General features: G+C 37.2%; 2 protein-coding genes across 3 annotated transcripts in view; one reads left to right on the top strand and one right to left on the bottom strand.

Moving 5' to 3' along the window:
- LOC129762100 (uncharacterized) overlaps positions 1–6,240 on the top strand; it is a 73,059-nt gene extending 66,819 nt beyond the window's left edge. The window contains exons 2-3 of the mRNA XM_055760087.1: positions 5,663–5,786; positions 5,854–6,240. Of these exons, the coding sequence (XP_055616062.1) occupies positions 5,663–5,786; positions 5,854–6,007 (278 nt within the window). The 3' untranslated portion in view covers positions 6,008–6,240. The remainder of the gene's footprint in view (positions 1–5,662; positions 5,787–5,853) is intronic.
- LOC129762098 (CAD protein) overlaps positions 6,163–22,748 on the bottom strand; it is a 48,708-nt gene continuing 32,122 nt past the window's right edge. For both annotated transcript variants that reach the window (XM_055760084.1, XM_055760085.1), the window contains exons 5-8: positions 13,816–15,855; positions 6,739–7,023; positions 6,584–6,682; positions 6,163–6,526 (exon numbers count right to left, since the gene is read on the bottom strand). In XM_055760084.1, the coding sequence (XP_055616059.1) occupies positions 6,329–6,526; positions 6,584–6,682; positions 6,739–7,023; positions 13,816–15,855 (2,622 nt within the window). In that variant the 3' untranslated portion in view covers positions 6,163–6,328. The remainder of the gene's footprint in view (positions 6,527–6,583; positions 6,683–6,738; positions 7,024–13,815; positions 15,856–22,748) is intronic.

Here is a 22,748-nt window from a genome sequence, read left to right as displayed (position 1 = left end):
TGTAATGAATAATGGGACAAATACCCTACATATTTATTTATCATTGTGGTCTGACATATTTTCATCGTTCAAAAAAAAAAAACAGGTAAAATGGCGAAAATAAATGTAAAAGACAAATTTTTCCAACTTGACGAAGCTACGCAGCTTTATAAATGTTTGGTACAGGGATGTCACAGTATGTTGAAAGGCGCCGATAACAGTTTGAAACGCCATATTGTTCAGCAACATCCAGTTGTTGCGAAACGAGTTGGCCTGGAAGGATATAAGAGGGCATCAGATCGACAAGCTGATCAATCCGAAGGGCCGTCAGTCAAAAGAATTAAAAGAGTTTCAGTACCGGTAAATCCTGACGATTTTTCATGTGGATTAGTGCAAATGGCTGCAGTCAACAGTGTGCCATTTAACTTTTTCGATAGTGATGCTTTCAATAAAACAACTGGGGTTCTTGCTAAGGCTCTGGGTATCCCGTGCAATTCCAAGGCAATGGTCTCTAAGATTTCAAATGTGGCCAATCAAGTTCGTGCTATGATTGCAGCTGAAGTGAAAACCCGTATGGTTCGTTTTAAATATGATGGTGTATCACGTCACCAACGGAAAATTTTTGGAATTAATATTCAATGGTAAAGCTCGTTATCCGAACGTTATCAATGCTTGAAATGAAAGAAAGGCAAACCGGCGAGAATCTAAGAAAGCATATTGAAGAAGGTGATCAAATGCTACGGACTGAGTCTTTTGAATATATACTCTGCTACGACTGATAATGGTCTCAATATGTTGAAGTGTACTGATGGTCTACGAATTGGGAAAGACATGGTTTTGATGATGCAGACAGATAATGATGTTCCAGCTTCATCCGAACAAGATGTGGAAATTATTGAGAAATCCGATACAGACGATGATAGTGATGAAAATGATTCCTGCTTGGAAGTCATGCTAAGTGATCTAGAGGATTCATTTTCGAATTCAACCGAGGGATACATCGAAAAAATCAAATGTGGAGCTCATACCCTAAATCTTATTGCCAAAGACGTTTTAGATGTGGAGTCCGAAGCAATTCTCAAAGTGGTACGCAAATCGGTTAAAGTCACGAGAAAGGTGGAGTTCAAGACATATTTTGATCTTGCCAGACTTCCTTTGCCACTTATTGATTGCGAGACGCGCTGGGGATCAACGTGGGCCATGATCGACAGTATACGTACTCATGAAGGATTCTACAGAGATATCGGAAGACAATGCTCAGAACTCTTAATCTGCAATGAAACATGGGATTTCATGAAGGATTATAAAGACGCGTTTGAGCCTCTGTATGTGTCCAACGGGAAAACTTCATATACGGAGATGCATTCAAAGCGTTTAAGAAATGCCAATATGAACTAAAAATTAAAGTAAGCGCACAAAATCGATTCTCAACAAGAATTATCGAAACTTTGGATAAAAGAATGAGTGAAATGTTTAATAATAAGGCTTTCAAGGAAGCATTGATCTTTGACCAAAGATGGTGCTTTGTAGATTCGCCTTTTTTTCGAAGGAAGACAAACTATCTGCCATTGTAAGTATTTTTTATAACTAAAAATTTGTGTAGTCATGTATCGTTGCAATGTTCTATACGATTTAAGTAAATGTTAATATATTAGGTTGAGGAAAAAGTAATCCATTATTTTTGAGTGAATTATTTTTTATATTTCGGATTGTCCGGTTTGGGTCAAATATACACCGTTTTGTTGTAAAATTTGTTGCTATTCTAAAGGTAGCTTCATAATGTCTCTATCATAGAGGTCTTGGTCCTTATTGGCGAAAAACTCGAGCAATAGATTGTTACAATCTTCTTCTGATCTTCTTCTGATGATTGAAATTTTGCAATGCGAGAAAAAAAACGGTAAACAATTTTCAAAAAAACTAATAAAAAAATAAAAATTAAAAGATTAATTAAATTGCATGTATTTTGCTGTTGCAGTATCGGCCTGGCTTGAATTTTCGCATTTATAAAAGAAAAGGTGTAAAATGTTCTGAATTTTCTCTTTGTTGACCTCCATTGTTAACACCCTGTAACTCAATACTGAATGGAACAAACAGAAAACAGCAAAAGATTTTTTAGTGTGAAATGTCACCTTTACAACGAGCCTAAACTAAAAAAAATGTATGATCGATATTACGCCAGATATTGATCACTAAAGCCAGCTACCGTGAAAATAATGAATAACTTTTTCCCCAACCTAATATGTGCACAATTATGCTAAGGACTATTCACAATTTGCGTAATACATGCATTAACTCTTTTAGTCGATCAGGGAAAAAATGGATCAGTATTTATTTCGCAGATTCGTTTGTTGTAGTTGTAGTTTACATCAAAACCTAGAAAGTCTCATTCGAGACAAATCAATCCAAAGCAAAAAAACAACAACAACAATCCAATCCAAAGCAAAAAACAACAACAACAACAACAAAACCAATGCCATATTATTTTCCATCCCTGCCTACTTTTAACCCATATTTTATATGAATTGAAGTCTTATGCGGACTTTCCATTCCTTACCACATTGCGTAATTTTGAATAGTACCCTTAATACCAAATGGGGTCCAGGAAAGCTCCCTTAAATGTAAATTAATTTGATAAAAAAAAGTTGTATGACTTGGCTATGACCGCATTAGCTGTACCAGCAACTCAAGTTACGGTGGAACGTTGCTTTTCAGCAGTCAAAATACTACTTGATCAACGGCGTCTGCGAATGTCTGTTGAATGATATGATGATTATAAGATGCAATCAAGATCTCCTACCAATGGCTGTGTCTCAAATTAATAATTGAATGCTGCGTTTTTTTTTTTAATTTGGAGCACCATACATTTTTTTATTCTTGTTTTTTTTAATTTTTATTCCCTTGTAATAAATTTAAAAAAAAACTTGTTGAACGACTCTCGTTTTACTTTTTTTCTATATCAACAAACTTGAAGGAGGTTTCAGAATATATATAATAATATAATATCATAAATTTAAATTACCCAAATCAGTGATTTCAAATTAATACTGTTAAGATAAAATCAATTATGCTGCGCTAAACTGAAAAATATCCCTTTACTCGCCCCAGCTTCTTACTATACTGCACAAAAAGGCATAACAGTCCCATTTCCATTTTACCAAAAATGAGTTCTCTTTGCATCCATTTTTTCATCCTGCAAACGCTTCCAAACCATTTTAGAAAAATTGCATCCCCAGAAAATTCGTTCCCCCTGAAAATGAGGGTTAAACGCAAATTTAAATGTGCATGATAAATCACATTTTGTTCAGAAAATATGAAAAATACCAAAACTAGTTTCATGGTGAAATAATATTTTGCAGTTTGCAATTGGTTTCATGATTTTATGCGTTTGATGCAGAAATTTTTCAGAAACATTACCCTGCAAAATGATTTTTTTGGAATTGGTTTTTTGAACGCCCTAATCAAACTTTCATAAAAATATCAACATGCATCTAAAACTATTTTTTGGATAATTATTTATTTATTTGGCCAGCATTTGTACGACGTCGCCCGCTGTGCAGTCGCTTCCCCAGACTTCAATTGGCAACATGCACGCAAAAAAATCTCATAGAAACTTCTTTCTATTCAGAGAATGTTTTCTTTGCACGAAACCAAGGATTATATAATCAGACTTGCAAAATGTGCATGAACTCATAGCCTCTTAGTTCATGCAATTTTTGTAATGCGAACTAAATTTCAAGTTCGTTTCTGTGAAAAAGTATTCTACGAAGAAATATTTTAGGATGAATAATTTCTTTCCGTGCGTGAAAAGAAACGAAACGAAAGCAATGAATACTGCGACATCGGGTGATATGTTTGTACATGATGTTCTTGAATTATAAACATCGTGTTTGTTTACAATGTTTATGTTTGTGTATCATTGTTCGCGTTTGGGATAGACATTCAACACTAGCGAAAATCATGTTCGAATTCAAACAAAGGCATGTAATTTTCACATCGCGTGGACATGTGTAAGTGTTTGTCGGAAGACTGTAGTCTATAATACATTGTTGTGTTGCTGTTTTAGTAAAGTTAATGAATAACTTCAATCAGAAGACGAAGCCAGTCTTTCTCATGATGTTTCCCTTCGTACTGTTGATTAAAGTTTGATTCATTTAGAATTCGAAATCACAAAACCAGCTGTATTTCGGGATTGATTGAAGGTACAGAACTTGTTTTAGTATCACAACAATACAGATAATTCATTGTTCTATCAGGAAAAAAATATTGATTTTTTTTCCTTTACACTTTGGAAATGTATAACGTTGTTTAGAAAGTGTAAAGGAAAAAAAATCAATATTTTTTTCCTGATAGAACAATGAATTATCGAGGTAAAATGTACGTTATAACGAGGGTACGTTATATCGAAGTTTCCCTGTATTCTAGAATTTTAAATGAGCTAAAAATTCAGAAAAATACAAAAAATACAAAATTTAAAAAAAATCTGAAATTCTGAAGTTCTAGAAATTAGAGAATAAAATTGAGAAATTTAAAAACAATCATAAAAATTCATAAAAAATGGAAAAAAAACCCTGGTAATTTAGAGAAAATTGAAAAAAAAATTCGAATGTTTTCAAGTCAATTTTTTTCAAAAAGGATCAATAAAATTTCAGAATAATGCATAAATTTAGAAAAGTTCCAAAATTTTTATTTTTTGAGAAACTGAAAAACTTGAAAGAAAAAATGTAACTCTCCTTTACTCGATGTTCTGTATCTCGATATTTTCCCTAACTCGATGAATTTCATAACACCTCCGATTGATTTTACAAGCATTTTTCTTTCCATAACTAGATACCTCCCTAACTCGATGATCCCTTGGATATCGAGTTAGGTAAAGTTGACTGTAAATTGAGATTTTTCAAGGAAAATTACGAAGCAAAAAATTCATAAATATCTGCTTTTAACAATTAAAGAAAGAAACATAAAAGAAATTGAAATAAATTTAAAAAAGCATCAAATTCAAGAAATCGCTAAATTGTATTATTCTAAATGAGCTAAAATTTCAGAAAATAAAAAAAAATCATAAAATTAAAAAAAATCAAAAAATTCTGAAGTTCTCAAATTTCGGGAATAAAAAAAATTAGTCAAATCCATAAAATTAAAAAAAAAAACTGGAAGATTTGAAAAAAATTGAAAACAAAATTTAAATTTAATTCTGATTTTTATTTTAAAATTCAGAAAATTCTGATTTTTTATTTTTATGTTAACCAGACCTTATCCACTCCGCTCGTCGTTGGAGAACGTCTCCATTCGATGGAATTTGAAAGAGAATGAGTCTCGTCTTCTCGTACATCTCGTGTAAATTAATAGTCTCTCTAGCGTTGTCGAAAAAACCATCTGGAAACTGATGTGAAAGATTTGGACAGACCTTAAAGACCACAAATTACCTAGGGCCAGGTCGAAAATGTTATCAGTGCCAGAGAGCGCAACATTTTGAAAAGTTTAACGGTACATGCAGTCTTATCATATAGACACAAAAATGATCTGAAGTATCGATGTAGGAACAGAAAACAACTCCTGAAAAGGAAGTCTCCGATGAATGTCACAATCAGAAAGTTTCAAATGCATCATTCCTGATGCTGACTGAAACATTTCAAAATAATTAATAGTTGTTCTCCTCCTTTTGTTTTCTCCTTTTCCCAAACAGTTCCTATGGTGTCGATGGATGGCGAAGCTCACCCGGAAATCACGCTGGCTGCGATCGGACTGGGAATAGTAGCCGCGAGTCTCATCCTCATCACTCTGATAGTTTTCGTTACTCGAAGAAAAAGGTAGGATCAGTAGAGTTTCAAAACCTCACCACTTTGCTTATTTCGCAATCCCCTCTCATCATTCCAGACAACTGTTTGAAAACATGGAAAACGGCGCCAGACAGCTGTCCGCGGCCAAACCAAGCGGTCCAGAGGTGATCACGATTTCCCAGCAGGTCGACTCCCGAAGCAGTAGAGGATCACAGGTTACTATCTGTACGGACGTGATCACCGAAATATGATCTGAAGGATGTGTGAGGATGAATGTGAATGTATTTGAGCGCACGCGAGAGAGTATTCGGAGAACGAAGTCTGAGACTAAAGTTATTAGGAGTAGTACGAGAGGGTGTTTCTTTTAAGTCCTATATAAAGTTCAGCGAACATTCAGTGCTTAGCATTTAGGTAGACCATTCGTCTGTATATAGAATATATTTTTTGCGGGCAAATATTTTGTTTTTAAAAAACAGTATACGATTGATCACTCTCAATGGCGCTTTCTCCTCTCCTCGAAAGAAATCCCTGTCTTTTGTTTCACACTTTTTATGCGGCTGGCGCAGCTTAGCTTAGCACTTACCAAGAACCATGGCAAGCAGAGCCATCCGAACGTACATACCGTATTCGGCCTGGCGGAAATAGGCGGCCCTCGGATCGATGTCAATCTCTTTGCTAATTTCGAAAACCCGCGGCAACGGATGCATCACGATCATGCGGCGTTTGGCTCGGGTCATGATGTGCGGAGTGAGAACCAGTTGGCCACAGCACTGAAAACAAACATCAGGATTACTCGGAAGAAACAAAATCTATCGAGGCAATGTTACCATTTTGTATTCATCCTCAGAAGCGAAGCGCTCCTTCTGGATTCTGGTCATATACAGAACGTCAGTCTCAGCGATCGCGGCTTCCAGGTTGTCATAAATCTGAAATAAACAACCAAATTAAATACAATCGAAATACCACAAACACCCAAAATTACCCTCTGTGATATTCCCTTGGCCTCCACCAGCTTGGTGATGCTCTCCGGCATCCGCAGGTTCGCCGGGCTGACGTAACGCAGGTTGACGTTGTACAGGGTCAACAGGCGGGCCAACGAATGGACCGTCCGGCCGTGCTTCAAATCTCCTGCCATCGTGATCGTGAGCCCATTGACGGTACCTATCTCCTCCCGGATGGTGAAAATATCCAGCAGAGCCTGCGTCGGATGCTCTCCGATGCCATCCCCGGCGTTGATCAGTGGCTTGCGGCAGTGATGGGCCGCCCGCTGTAATACGATATAAGAAAATTAAGGTTTATTACCATTTGAATTCACGTGAAATCAAAGTTTGCCGACGAGAGTTCTTCCGGTAATCAATCAGAAGACAAATTTATTCAATAATGTTCATATCCTCTAATGTTACATAAATCATCCTAACCTGTAAAATGTTGTCCTCTCATGTCCAATAAATACTTTAAATACTTATGAAGAGATATTACATAAAACATGATGATTTCTGTGATGTTTTCTTAACAGATTTGTTATCTTATTGAACTTTTTAAAGCAAAGTGAAGAAGCGTCTTATAGATTTAAATATCAGTAGTGGAACGAAAATTTGATTATCTCCAATTATCTCTAATCTATAATTGTTCAGCGCGGGATTTCTAATTATCATCTTCGCTGTTTTCTTCAAAGCTTTTCCTTAATTTGCGTGTTATCTTTTACGATTGAGTCCTTCCACGTTGTAGGTTCTCGCATTTAGATTTTTTTTGTTTTATATTTTTCTTTGATTTTTGAGTTTTCTGTTTATTTCTGTTTGTCCTTCTTTAATTTTGTAATTTAGTGATTTTATGATTTCATAATCTTTTGATGTTGAGTTTTTAAAGTTTTTCTGGGGTTTTGTGTTTTTGTTCATCTTTCCAGTGTCTTAGAATATCAACAAATATTCACGAGAAACGAATATGATTTTGTTCCAGTGTAAATGACTTTTTTTCAGCTTGAAACACACTGCCCTCATTATATTGATGACAATAACAAACGAGTTCATTTTGTTCATATCGCTGTTGCATGGACAAACTTGCTATAATGAATGAATGCGACATTGAGTGGGGTTCATAACTTCGCTGTTATTTATACTTTGGATATCAAAAGCAGCAAATTGATATTCATCACATCCGAAACGATATTCGTTCTGGCAGAGAATTTAAGTTCAAAATAAATTTAACTTGGCGAGACGGTAGCAACGGCATATGCAGAATGGATACAACGAGTGGTTTTAGCTACCGCCAAGTCATTTGCGACATCGGGAATTTCATAAGGTATTTCCGATTACGGCATCCGGCAACTGCAAAACCCAACCGCAAACAGCAGCCTCAGGTTAGAAGTTAACAACAGCTGATATTCATTTGGCTGTAATGAAATTAAGTTCTGACGTTTCCGATAATCAAGATGAAAATGACACTGGGTGGAAAAAATAAACATCGAAATATATTGAAGGACAAAAGTTCATTTGCTCATGTTCAATGGTTGCCTGGATCTGTCATTTTAATTTTAGTTTGGAATATATAGGTTTTCGATGCAACCTAGCCCGAAAATCTATGCATTTGATCTTAGCGAAGATGATTTTTTCCAACACTGTATCTTTCTATCAGTTATCTGATTTCCTAATTTTTCTAATTTTCGAGATTTCTAGTTTTTTTTAATTGTCAAAATTTCAAAGTTGAAGTTTTATCTAATTTACTGATTTTATTGATTTTTTGATCTACTGATCATTCGATCTGAAATTTTCATAATTCTTTAATTTTAAATGTGCTTTTTTAAAATTTTCATATTTTCTTAATTTCTGATAATCGGTTTTTCAATTTTCTTTCATTCCATTTTTCCTTATTTTATGATTCTTGGTTTTCCAATTTTCTAATTTCAATCAATTCTCTGATTTTCTAATATAATAACTTTTTGAATTCCTAATTTCATAATTTCAAAATTTCATAATAATTTTCAAATTCTCAATTACTTAAATTTTTAAAATTTAAAATTTCAAGTTTTTTAATTTTCTAATTTTTATTTCTTATTCTCTTATTTTCTGATTGCTGGTTTCCGATTTTCTGATTTTATGATTCTGATTTTTTTTTGTTTTTTAATTTTTTCTCATATTTTTTTTATTTTGCAATCTTCGTATTTTTTTAATTGTTTCATTTTCTAATTTTCAAATTTTCAAGTTTTCTTATTACCTATTTTTCAAAATTTCTGATTTTCAAAATATCTAATTTTTTCTCATTTTGTAGTTATGAGTAATTTTGAAAATATGCGATTCCTGGATTTTCTGTCATTTTATTTTTTCATTTATATTTTGTGGTGATCCGTTGACTTTAATTTTTTATCTGTTTTTTTTTTTAATTTTCTGAATTCAAAGTTAAAGTTTTGTCTAATTTCCTAATTTTGCTGATTTTTTGAATCTTCTGATCATTCGTTCTTTTGAATTTAATGATTCTCTAATTTTCAGTTGTGATTTTTCAATTTTTTTTTCCGATGTCCGGTCTTCGATTCTCTATTATTTCGCGTCCATTTTTTCATATCTAATATTTTTTTAGATTTTCTGATTTTCGAATTTAATAATTTTCTGATTTTCTAGTTTTGCATAAATTTATAATTCTTATCAAATATTTTAAATTTTAAATTCAATTTTTTTAAATTTCAATTTCAAATTTCAAAAAAGTTTCTTATTTTGTAATTTTTATTTCTTATTATATTCTTATTCTTATTTTATTTTCTGATTTCTGGTTTTTCGATTCTGAGAGTTTTTTTCTTATCTGATTTTCTCTCATATATTTTTTTTGGTTTTGCAATCTTCTAATTTTTTTTTCATTTTCTGATTTTAATTTTTTTTCTGATCTTGTAGTTTCGTGATTTTGTGATATTTTTTTATTCCTGATTTCCAGATTCTGTGTTTTCCATTTTTGCGATTTCTGGATTTTGTGTCATTTTGTTTTTTTTTAATATTGTATGATCCTTTGATGGTTATGAATTTCCAAGCTTAAGTTTGGTCTAATTTCCTAATTTTGCTGATTTTTGTATCTTCTGATCATCCGATCTTTTAGATTTTATGATTCTCTTATTTTCAGTTGTGATTTTTAGAAAGTTAATTTATGATATCCGGTTTTTCGATTTTCTGTTATTTCGTTTGCTTTTTTTCATATAATATGATTTTTTGAGTTTCTAATTTATTATTTTTTAATAATGTTGCGATTTTATAGTTTTCTGATTCTATAATTTTATAATTATTTTCAAATTCTCAATTTCTTAATTTTTTTATTTTTTTTAAATTTCTACAATTTCAAGATTATAATTTTCTGATTTTCAAATCTTTATTTCCTTAATCCCTTATTTTCTGATTTCTGGATTCTCGACTTTCTAATTCTATGATTCTGGGATTTTTACATTTTTTTCTCATATTTTTTTCAATCTTTTAATTTTCTAATTTTTTCCATTTTCTATTTTATTATTTTCTAATTTTCTAATTCATTAATTTTCTGATTTTCTATTTTAATAATTTTCTGATTTTCTAATTTTGTAATTTTATAATTATTTTCAAATTTTTGACTTCACAAATTTTTAAAACTTCAAATTCCTGCTTTTCTGGTTTTGCGATTTCTGGACTTTCTGTCATTTTGTTTTTTCTTCAATATTGATCCTTTAATTTAATGATGTACTTTGTTTTTTTTTATAATTTTTTTATTTTTCTTTTCTATTTTTCTACTTTTATCTGTTTTTTCTGATTTTTTTTATCTTTCTTGTTCTCTTTCTAATTTTGTTATAATCGTTATAATTTCCTGATTTCCAGATTTTTAGATTGGATTTTCTGATTTTCAAGTTTCCTGTTCTTTGTTTATTTATTTTTTCTGATTCCAGGTTTTTTTGATATTTTGCTTTTCGAGGATTTTGTTTTCTTTTTCTAATTTTCTGATTTTATTTTCGAGATTTAAAATTTTCGGTTTTTAGAAATTTTTTAATTTAATTTTTTTTTTGTTTTCTGATTATTTGATTTTGAAATTTTGTGTTTTTTTAGACTTTAGATTATTTTTAGATTTTCTGTCATTTTGTTTTGTTTTAATTTTATCTTATTTTGTTATTTTTTTCACCTTTTTATATTTTTACTAATTGATTCATTTAATTTTTAAATTTCCTTATTTTATGATCTGAATCTCTGACTTTTCTGATTCCTCCTTTTTCTGATTTATCTTAATTTTTTTTAAATTTTTATATTGTTTATTTTACCGATTACTGATTTTTTTATTTTTTGGTTTTCTGATTTTTCGATTTTCTGATTTTATTATTTTCTGCCTTTATATCTTTATGGTTTCGTGATTTTGGGTTACTCTGTTTTTGTAAATTTCGGACTTACTCATTTCATAAGTTTATGATTTTCCAATTTTTATAATCTTTCGATTTTCTGATTTTATGTTCGTTCCGATCTTTCAATTTTCAGATCTTCTATTCCTTAGTTATTCTTTAGCTATTAATTTAGCGATTTTCTGATTTTGTAATCTTGTTATTGGGTGAATTTCGATTTTTTTCTAAATTTCAGATTTTCTGATTTTCAATTTTTCTGTTCTTCTGTTTATCTAATTTTGTGATTTCGTATTTTTGAAATTTTATGATCATCAGATTTTCTGATTTTTAGATGCTGTGTATTCCAGATTTCAGTTTTTCTCTTTTTTTTAACTAATTTTGTGATTTTTCGATTCCCTGATCTTATGTTTCTTTGTTTTTTTTTTTCTGATTTTGTTTTTTTTTTCACTTTTTATTTATTTTTTGTTCTTCTGGTTTTCACATTTTTTGCTTTTCTGTTTTTTTTTTCTGAATCCCGTTTTTTTTATTTATTAGTTTTTTTTCTGTTTCATTGTCTTTAAGATTTTCTGGTCCATTGATTTTTTAATTTTTTGATAATTTGATTTCTTAGTTTTGTTATTTACAGTTCTAGGTTTTTTGATTTTATGTTTTTATGTTTTTCTGGTTTCCTTTTTTTGTTATTTTATAATTTCCTGATTTTTTGATTTTTCAATTTTCTGAATATTCGTTTTTATATTTTCTGTTTTTCCTTCCTATTTTATTTTTTTCTTTTTTTTTTATTTTCTGTTATTTCATTTGTTTTAAAAATTTTTGCTTTTGTTTTGGCAGACTTATCTCACTTCTTAACTAGGCGAACCTAGCCAGAATTTTCACCTGCCCCCGGGCTTCTGAATGCCAAAGGGGGACTAGGCTCTGCGGAATGCACGTATCTGCATGCTCGTGCTGTTTCAGTCCTGACCGAGAAATTGTCGGACAATCGCGCAGGTGCTAAGGATGACCGACTTTTGGATGCCGGCCAATTCCTTTTCCATATTCAACACCTTTAGCGCTTCCAGAAGTGTCTTCGGGACAATTCCAGTTCCAGAGAGAACGACTGGAACAATTCTTGGGACCTCCCTTAGCCCCCACAGTTCCTTGAGCTCCACGGCCAATGATCGGTACTTGCAGATTTTGCGACCGTGGGTCTCCTCCAGATTCTGGTTCAGTGGAATAGCGACATCGATGATGGTGACTTTGCGGTCGCTCTTGTCGTAAACCATTATATCTGGCCGGTTGTGGTGGATCGAGAGGTCGGTCAGAACAGTGCGATCCCAGTACAGCTTGAAACGGTCATTTTCCAGGACAGGTGCAGGCAGGTAACGGTAGTTTGGTACGTTGTCTTCCAGTAGAGCACATTGGAGCGCCAGTTGTCGATGAACAATACGGGCCACGTTGTTGTGGCGCTCGGTGTAGGCTGCGTTGGCCAAAACGGGACAGCCTCCCATAATGTGCTCTATGTTTTCACCTGGTTGATGGCACATCCGGCAAATGTCATCAACGTCTTGATGCCAGACGTACCGCCTGCAGTTTCTCGTCGGCATTATCCTGTCCTGGATGGCTATCATGTCGGCTTCTACTACTGAAGAGAGTTCACCACGCGTTAGCCACAGATTAGATGCGGCCTTGTCGACGTGTGGCCGATCCAGTTGATGGGGGTGGGCACCATGCACTGCCTTCTGCTTCCAAGCTGCAATCTTCTCCTCCACTGTCTGCAGATTGCAGTTGAGTTGGTACTCCGCTTGCGCCAAGTGCAGAGCGCTGTATCCTCTGTCGGCGGCGCAGACAGCCCGGTATAGCGCGTTTTGGTTGGCGCGTTCTGCGAAGTACTCGCGCAGTTGTCGTACCTGGGCAACACACAGTGCAGATATGTCGACTATTCCAAGTCCCCTTCTTTGCGTGGCAGTGAAACTCTCTCCAGTGCCGATTGAGGATGGTGCTTTTGTTTTTTTTTTATATTTTATTTCTCTTTGTTTCTTTTTTTTATTTTCTGCTATTCTGATTTTCCGATTATCTTTTCTCTAATTATTTATTTTCTGATTTTTAATTATTTTTTTTTTGTAATTTGATTTTCTGATTTATAAATTGTATGATTGACATATTTTCTTTTTTATTTTCTAATATTGTTTTATTGTAATTTTTTATAGCTTTTTTGATTTTCTTATATTCTGATTACTTTCTACTTTCTGATTTTATGTCTTTGTTTTCGGTTTTCTATGTTTTTCTGATTTTTTTGGTTTTTTTTTAATTTTTTGGGTTTCTGATTTTTTGATTTGCTATTGCTTGATATTTTCATTTTTTTGCTGCTTTTTGCTGCTTGATATTTTCATTTTTTTTAATTTAGCAATTTTTCAATTTAGTAATTTAGTAATTTAGTAATTTAGTAATTCAGTGATTTAGTAATTTAGTAATTGAGTAATTTAGTAATTTAGTAATTTAGTAATTTAGTATTTTAGTAATTTAGTAAGTTGATAATTTTGTGGTTTTGTAATTTTATAAATCATGATTTCACGATTTTAAAATACGAAAACCAGAAAACCGAAAACCAAACCATTCACATTTTCCCAAGGTTCAACTCTAGTGCACTTGTTCAAGGCGTTAGGTTGTTACATTTCCTTCATCTGAAGTCTCTTGAACCCTCCAGTTTTTTTCTTCTGATTAACATTTCAAACAAGTTTTACAACCCACACTCACCGAAACGGCTCCCGGTTCGGGATGCCTCAGCACCACCACATCAGAGTATCCGGCCATAACGGAAATGCTGTCCTCCAGGGTTTCACCCTTCTTCACCGACGAGCTCGTTTCGTCCATGTAGATAACTCGTCCGCCAAGCCGCTGCATGGCGGCAGCGAAGCTGCAGCTCGTTCTCGTGCTGACCTCATAAAACACCGAAGCCATTACCTTACCCCGGAGCAAATCATCCAGCGGCCGGTCCTTAGTCACCCTCGCACGCATCGTTTGAGCCACGTTAAATATCTCGTTCAGCTGCTCCTTGCTGAACATTCCCACCGTCAGCACGTGCTTTCCGGCAAGGTTTCTCTCCTTGGGAGTCAAACTGGCCGGAGGCCCGGACGGATGAAGGAGAACATCCTTCGCGTAGTTACCGGTCGAGTCGCAACGGATCCTGGGCAGCGGCGAAATCGGCCTCATATGCGGATCGCCAAAGTGGACGGCCAGCTTGTGCGTGTCACCACCCGCCAGCAACTTGGCGAACGCATCGTTCGTGTGTCCATCGGTATCCCAAAAGTCCTGTCCCTGGCGGGAGTTATCCAACGATTTGGTGATGGACAGCAAATCCAAACCATCCAGTGATGCGTTTATCTTCTCAACGGAGGATGCAACGATTGGCTTCTTCAAGGGCCATTCTCTGACGTTTTGTCCGTAGCCGGGATTGACCAGTACCACTCCATCCACGAATGCCGTCTCACCCCGGAGTACCACACGATGAACGCGTCCCTTCACTTTCATCCCAGCAAACGGAGTCCAGCGAGCCTTCGAGTGCGGCAGCGTCTCAGGAATTGTCCACTCTTCCTCGAAGTCTACCTCAACGTAAGTGTTGGGCTGCTCGGGCAAACTGAAGATCCGCTTAGGATTCTTGTAGAACTTCGCGATGAGGTCCTCCACCGTGAGACGACCCTCGTTCACAGCGTTCAGGAGCAGGGGGAGAATCGTTTCCAGACCCGGGAAACCGGGTGGAGGATTCGTGGATTCCTTCTCCTCCTTAGTATGCGGAGCGTGATCAGTAGCGAACACGTCGATTATGTCCAGATTGTCCCAGAGTGCATGCTGATCTTCTGGACTACAGAGAACCGGTCGCACTTCCCCTTTCCCACTTCCAATACGATCCAAATCGTTTGTGGACAGGAAAAGATGATGCGGACAGACCTCACAGGTGATCTTGATGCCACGTTCTTTCGCAGCCCTGATGATCAGGATTTCCTCCTTCCGTGCAACGTGACAGATGTGGATGGGTCGATCAACGAGGGAAGCTAGCAGGATGACGGCGGCGGTGGATTGGCGCTCTGCGTGAACACAGAGGGGGGCCCGTTTGGGCCAGTTCGCTAGGTGCTTCTGCCAAACCAGCATATCGTTCAGCTTCAAAGTGGTAAAAGTTTCGTTGAGGTACATCTTGAGAGCCGCAGCTTGCGGCGCAAGTTCGTTGATGGTGGTGAAATTGGACGAGGAAGCTCCCACGAACAGGGCATAATCGCACCGAGCACCCTTCTGGGCCAGTTCCTGTGCCAGCTGGAATGATTGTCGATCCACAATGGGAGGGTTGGTGTTGGGCATCGCGCAAACCATGGTAATGCCTCCCGCTAGCGCGGCAGCGGTACCCGAGTCGAAGTCCTCTTTATAAGTCGCTCCGGGTTCTCTCAGGTGCACATGCACATCGATGAAACCGGGCAGCTTGACCATGGTCTTCGAGGACATACAATCCGTGTGGGTTTTCATGGGTGGAGCTCGACCAATCCTATTCATAGCTTCCACCAACAGTTTGGTACACTTGACGTCGGTTACCAGCGGAATGGAATAATCGACCGCTAGCCGACGGGTTCGGTAGCCGTGGGTCATGAAAGAACTGACACGACGCGCGCCGCCACCCCTCATCGGTAGGTTGATGACCAAATCGAACTGTTTGTTGGCTAGAAACTCCGCTAAATGGCGCAGCTCACCAGCGCTGCCATTCTCGTCTCCGGTGACGGCCGCATCGAACGTCCACTGGACACATTCCACCTGGAAGAGAGATAACGGAAGACAAATGAAAGTTAGACGACAAATAGTAACGTAAGAGTAAAATAGATAAAAATATTGGAATCTACAGAACAGGAAACATGGTTCTCTTGAAGAGAATCTCTTCAAAATTGAGTTGTTCAAATATTTTGTATCAAATAAAAACCGATGAAATAAATACGATTTGAAAACACAACAGTTTTGTCAAAGTTGAAAGTAGATTTTTGGCGTAGGATCACGTCTGCGTGCCAATTCAGAATACAGGTCACGTTTAATGACTATTTCGACTGCGAATGGATTTTGATGATTTGCATACCAATCGAATCGGAAATTCTCTGAGATTTGTTTGACATGCTACACATTACAATCCCATAGTCTGTAAATGGTTTAAATTGAAGAAAATTGAATGCATTCCCATTTTTCCATACCTTTGTTTTGTCTATTTGTGTGCTTACCTAACCGTGCTGTCAATAGCGGGCAACTTATGCAGCCGCGAGAATAGAAACAACGAAGGAGAAAAACGAAAAAAGAATTTTTGCGACATTATCTCCACCCTTGCACAGTGAGTATGCCGTATGAATATTGCACGTCATCTGAGGAAAATTTTCAATCCCTTGCTATACCCAAAACAGCAAACATCGCTTGTTCTGCACGTTTTGTATCATCGTCGTTCTCCCTCAAACTGTGGACGCGAGCGAATATTTCACTCGCTGTGCATCTGGCATTACAATCAACACATCGAATCGAGCCATGACGAAGCAGGCGTAATCATGTTTTTCGCCACAGGAAAAAAAATGCCACAGAAAAAATCAAGCTGGGTCATCATCGCCGGCTCATAGGGGAAATAATTCTTCGGAACTTCGACATAACATACATTTCATTTTCAAACTTGTACGTTATATCGAATTGTATGTTATATCGAAGCACAATAAAGAACCCAGGAACATAGCTTATATTGCTTTACTGTGTTGCTGTTTGGGTAAGGTTAGTAAATAATGATAAAAAAGATCTAGAAAATGAAGCCAACCTTTCTTATGATGTTTCTCCCCTCATCCTGGTTATTAAAACTAAATTCATTTAGAATCCAGAATCACAGAACCAATTGTATCTAGGGATTGGTTGAAGGTAAAAAAAAGTTTTTACATCAAAATACGTTGATCGTTGATCATCCTCAGCGGCCATTTTATTCCACGATCACTTCATGTCTGCAGAAATTCTCCCATTCGCCCCCAATTCCGTCCAATATTTTTCGATTGGGTGGAATTAGGGGCAATTGGAAGGATTGAGATATTTTTCAATGTAATCGAGCTCCTTGTCACGGTACAACTGAAGCACCTCTCGACTGTAGTGACAGCTTGCCAAACATGGCCAAAACTTCACCGGACGCTTCAGCAGATACTCTCTCCTGTACATTTTTGAGTCCATTGTCATGTTTGTGGTGAGAACCTTGACTAACTGTCCACAGCTGCAAATCAAAAACCTCGATTTGCTGGGAACGTCTCCTCCCAGCAGTGGTCTTATAGAATTTCAGATCTGGGAGCTGTTCAAAATCCATCTTCATGTACGTTTCGTAATCTATCAACATGCATCCTTCGTACTCCGTGAAAACCTTATTGTATAATTTCCGAACGCATCTTATGGTCATCAGATCTTGCATCAGCGTTCTGTTTGGTTGCTTGCAGGCGCATACATTATAATAAATTTCTCACATATGGATTCGCCGGATGTTACTTCGGTTAAAGTTGTGTTTGTGGCGATGTCGAGAGCCCCGGGTTTGCGTTAATTATCTCAATACCTTCAACCTCAGCCGATCGTATGGTCCACCAAGACGCATCCTCTGATCCATCAGAACAACAGTTGCACGTTCGCGAAAACGTTGTCGATTTAGCCACTTTCAGCGATTTCGTTATTTTAGTATCTGACCACGACGGATTTTTAATGTGGGTGTCCAAAATCAAATTTCTCCTCGCGGTATCCATCCTGCACAACTTTTTGAAAACAAAACAAATGAACTGAATTTTCACCGTCGAAAGATATAAGTTTTCCAAACAATTTGCTGTCAAAAGATAAGCCAACTACGACCGCTGTTATAAAATGAACTGTAATTGCGGATTCTAATTGAATCAAACCATAAGGGTAAATAGATAAATTGACCGCTTACACATCTATTCTTCAGTACAAGTGTTCAAGCCATATTGCAAAGCATGTAATGCAACAATGCAAATTTCATATGAAAGTCCTGATTATGGACTATGGTTTCAGACAAGAGACTACAAACAGTTTATTCACTATGCACAATACACAGAAAGTTTATATAGGATTTCCAACGCTGTAAATGAAATTCGAAACCACTATGTGACTTTTGTTGAATCTGTGAGATTGACATGAAACTCTCAGTACTATTCCGAGAAGATTTTTTTACCATTGAAAATGTGTACGTTATATCGAGGTAAAATGTATGTTATATCGATGCTCCCCTGTACAATTGCAACTGAACCTCATCAAGCAATCGTCTCTTCTCGTGAAGATCCCCACGCATTGTGAACGGGTTTGACCGAAAATTCGAACTATGACGAGTTCTTGCAAAGGCAAGAAAGAATCGCTGCTTTTAAAACTGCTTTCACAAAGTCACGCAAGCCATTAATCCTTTTCAAGCACACCGAAACTTCCTACTAAAGAGTTATTTATATATTATTGGTTTATTGGTTTCACAGGGGTCGACACAAATGAAAACTAATTTTGTAGGTCAACGAGGTCTAAAAATCGACCCCTATTGATTAACACAATTAACCTTTTAGATATTTAAGATACTGTATAAGTTGTGTTACGTGAATCAACTTGTTGTTAATACTCTCAGGGAATAAATAAACACATATTAGCTACGTTTTCGCAAAGTTGGTTCATTCAACCTCCTCTCCTAGGGTAAAAACCCGCACCTTGAATGTAACGCTACCCATCAAAACCTGTGCAACACTTGCGTCATCTTTCTTACACGCTTTCATCCACTCTTTCTCCAAATCCTGGTCGCTTTGAAGATCTACCCTGTCATTCGGAGCTTGCCCTTCATAATCGCCCAGAATTTTTCTATTGGGCGAAGTTCTGGCGAGTTTGGCGGATTTGTCTCCTTCGGCACAAAAACGCTGCAACTGCAACTGCGTCATTGCCGCAGCTCCGAGACCAGTGGATGGGACTTTCGCTTCCTGTCATGTATGTCCATGTTCGCCAGGTACTTTTTCACTTTCACTTTCACCCGGCCAAGCGCATGCACTGATGTAGCCACTTTTTCCTCGATCTTCCCCTTCATCATCCTTTGGAGCTTGTTGTCGCTCAGGGTCGTCGGCCGTCCGGAATCGGGCTTTCTTTCTATGTTCTGATTGTTGTCCAATAGTGTCAATATGTTGTAGATACCAGAACGGGCGTATCCGGCGTCCACAAAGTACCACACGATGTCCATTTCCGACGCGGCGGGGTACCGTTCTTTGAACGCGCACACTTCTGAACGGAGTAGCTTCACTGTTTTCGCCATCACGGTTAGAGTTCGACTGATAGAGCTATAAAATTTTTTCTGCTGACTCATGGGTTACTATGATTGATGCTGCATGGATAGTTTCGTCAGTGCGTGTGAATGTAAACCCATGAAAAATCGCCAAATTTGTCCCTTTTTTTTTAATGCAAACGTTATCTCTATTAATGCCACGCAAATGATACGGTTCGGATTTTCTGTCGCCGTTCTGCAAAAGGCGCTACATAGTATAATTTGTGGGTTATTTCTTAGATAACGCTGTTTTTTTGGAGCGATGGAGATGTAATTTTGCTAAGAAACACTGATAACTACTTGAATAATCAATAAGTTCAGTGTTTTGATTTCGCTCTAGACAGCGATCAATCAGCCGTGCATGTCTGAGAATGAGAATGAGAGTTATTTTGAGCATTTTAATGTTTACAACTGCACTGAAATATGGATAAGATACAACATAATGAACTATGTAGTCCAGCGTCTCTATCGGTTATGTCACCAGTTATTTTCATTGTAGAGAAGCTTTCTTGGTTACTAACTTCCGGCGTCGCGTGTTGAAATAATGCAATAATACGTATAATAAGTGACGAAAAATATAAAATAATTGTATTCTAAACTCGCTCTATCCAGTGAACAATTAATAATCTTTCTTAAGACAAAGAGTTAACTTCAAAACTTTGAAATTGCTTTTTTAAGGGAATGATAGAGTAGGTTTCGAGCTTATAAATGGTCTTTTTCGGGAGGCGATGTGGCGTAGTGGTTACATCCATACCTGTCACGCAGAGATCACGAGTTCAATTCTCACTCACGACATTCTTCCACAAATGGAAGTAAAAATGACGAACCAGCCGAAATGTGCTGAAAATCACTGTAATAGAGAAAAAAAATGGCCTTTTTCAAAGCAAAAACCGGATTAGGTTCAATGCTTAAACCTCTACAAAACGAAAATAAATAAATAAGCGCATTTTGGCCAGCTATTTTTCTGCTTCCTTGCGTATATCTCGCATCCAAATTGTGTGCTTCAAAATACATTCTCAGAAAAATGATGAAAAAAATTAAGACGCAAAAATAGATTTTCTAAAGGGGCCATTTCTCAGCTTATTCTGGAAAACCTGAATTTTGCAGTAATGAAGAGACATCTGAATAGAAGAGAAGCTGTTCTAACTAATAATTTGAATTGCGTCCATCACTTTTGCAAAATTGCTTTGCATTGCAAAAATCGGCTGCATAAGATTTGCGTTCCATCGTACGGTGCCTCAAATCAAGGTTCAGGACAGCATTGTTGGTGTAACGTCATTGTTTCCGTCGCAGTTTCATTTGCCAATTACGTTTGTTTTTCCGTGTTGTTTATTACCAGACTCGTTCGTGCCGCATTATACTAGTCACCATTATCATATTACTCTGTACCTGTATCGTGTCGTAGCGTTGTGTATGAGTATTTTTCATGCTTTTGTTGTGAATATTCTAATGTATTGACACCGCCATCGCCTATTCCTACTCGTTCGTATTCTCTCATCGATTCGAAGTGCCACCACGTAGCAAATCTTGGAAGCTTTGGAAGCTTCGAAGCTTGTCCTTCCATCAGTGCGACATTGTGCGACATTGAAATTCAGCTGGTTCGTGATCTTCAAACTTGTTCTGCAATATGGATACATGTCAAGCTTGTTCACGTCCTTGAGTTCCGGGAAGGTAATCACGTGCAGTGGTTCGTGTAGCTTTATTTTCCACCACACTTGTGTAGGATTAACCAAGCTGCATTACTCAGCATGGTCAGCACGAGTCGGACTACTTTGGTTTTGTGAATCACGTCGACTAAATTTTAACCCAGCTACGTACAATCGCGAAAAAATTATTATAAAAGCATTACGCGAGCTGCTGATACGTACGGACTCCATAGATACACGTTTAGGAAACTACGGCGATAATCTTCGTACTATCAATAAAACCCTCTATGGATCACAACAGCAACTCAGACAAACCAGCCAATCGCTAGACAAGTCAACTTTCCTCCACAACATCGATCAGCTCAATCTAGATGATACCATCGATCCTATAAATCGCTCGAGATCATGTGACGAATCATCTTTCTTTGAAGTATTGGATGAAGTCAACAGCTCAGTTGCACAACAACCAGACAAGCTCGTTGTAGGAAACCGACGCGTGAAAATCCTGTCGAACTTGCAGTCTAGGCCTACATCTCAGGCAATTGCATCCACACCGGCAGCGCCAATTGGAAAGTCGAATGATTTATCCACGAACGAGCCTCTATCTAATGCTCCAAACGAAGGTAGTACTAATAGATCTAGTTCAGCTTCTTCTGTACATCACAACTTGCCCAGCAACAGTAACCACAATATTACTCGGAATACTACTGGGACTTTGATTGTTGCCAAAGTCAGACAACCGACTAACGATATGGTAGATTTCTACGTGACTCCATTCACCCCAGAACAAAAAGAATGTGGTATAAAATAACATGTTCATGAGATCGCAAATGTAGACCCATCGTTAGTCAGCGTAGTCAAGCTGGTTCCCCGTGGTAAACGTCTGGAAGATCTATCTTTTGTCTCTTTTAAAGTGACCGTGAATAAAGCTGTGTCCAACGTAGTAGGCGATACTTGGTACTGGCCAGAAGGAGTCACCATCCGTGTTTTCGATTACGACCAAAAAAACGGCCCTACGTCATCTCGACAGAACTCGTCATAGAATTTACTAAAGCCGATCAAATATTATCAACATCGATCGTCGAGGCCAACCCGGGACGCACACAAACAGGTTCTATGGACAGCCCTTATCCTTTCGACACAGTCGAGCCATATCTCATCGGTTCCTGCCGCAGTCGTCCCCGCCCTGTGTTCGATAATGGAGATAGGGCAGTCCAGCCTGCTCCATCAGGCGAGTACAAAGTTTTTCCAAACAGACCAACCCCTGATTCGTTGCATGTTTTCAGCATTACACCGTTCAATCGTCAACCATCAAGATTTTCTACGCAACACGCTTCAACTCCAGGACGCAATGAAACTGGCCGCATGGAAACCCCTAATCTCCCCACCACAGTCGAGCTCTTCCAACCATCGTTCAGCAGTCGTCCTGGGCCTGTGTGTGGGATCAGAGAAGGGGTCTTCCACCCTGCTACTCCTGGCAACGTCTCAACCAACTGTCACGTCAGGGGGTCCGATTGTTCACGCACCACGGCAACAATCAGTGTCAGAAACGGTGTGGCTCAACCTGATCAAAAAAATGTATCTGTCTACTACCAGAACGTCAGAGGTCTACGCACAAAAACGTCACTCCTGAAACTGAAACTATCGTGCTGTGACTACGATATAATCGTCTTCACTGAAACATGGCTCAGGTCCGATATCTGTAACACAGAGCT

The sequence above is a fragment of the Toxorhynchites rutilus genome, chromosome 1, assembly GCF_029784135.1.
Source record: "Toxorhynchites rutilus septentrionalis strain SRP chromosome 1, ASM2978413v1, whole genome shotgun sequence".
Lineage (NCBI taxonomy): Eukaryota > Metazoa > Arthropoda > Insecta > Diptera > Culicidae > Toxorhynchites > Toxorhynchites rutilus.
The sequence above is the reverse complement of the archived record's forward strand: the minus strand, read 5'-3'. Positions and strand labels throughout refer to the sequence as shown.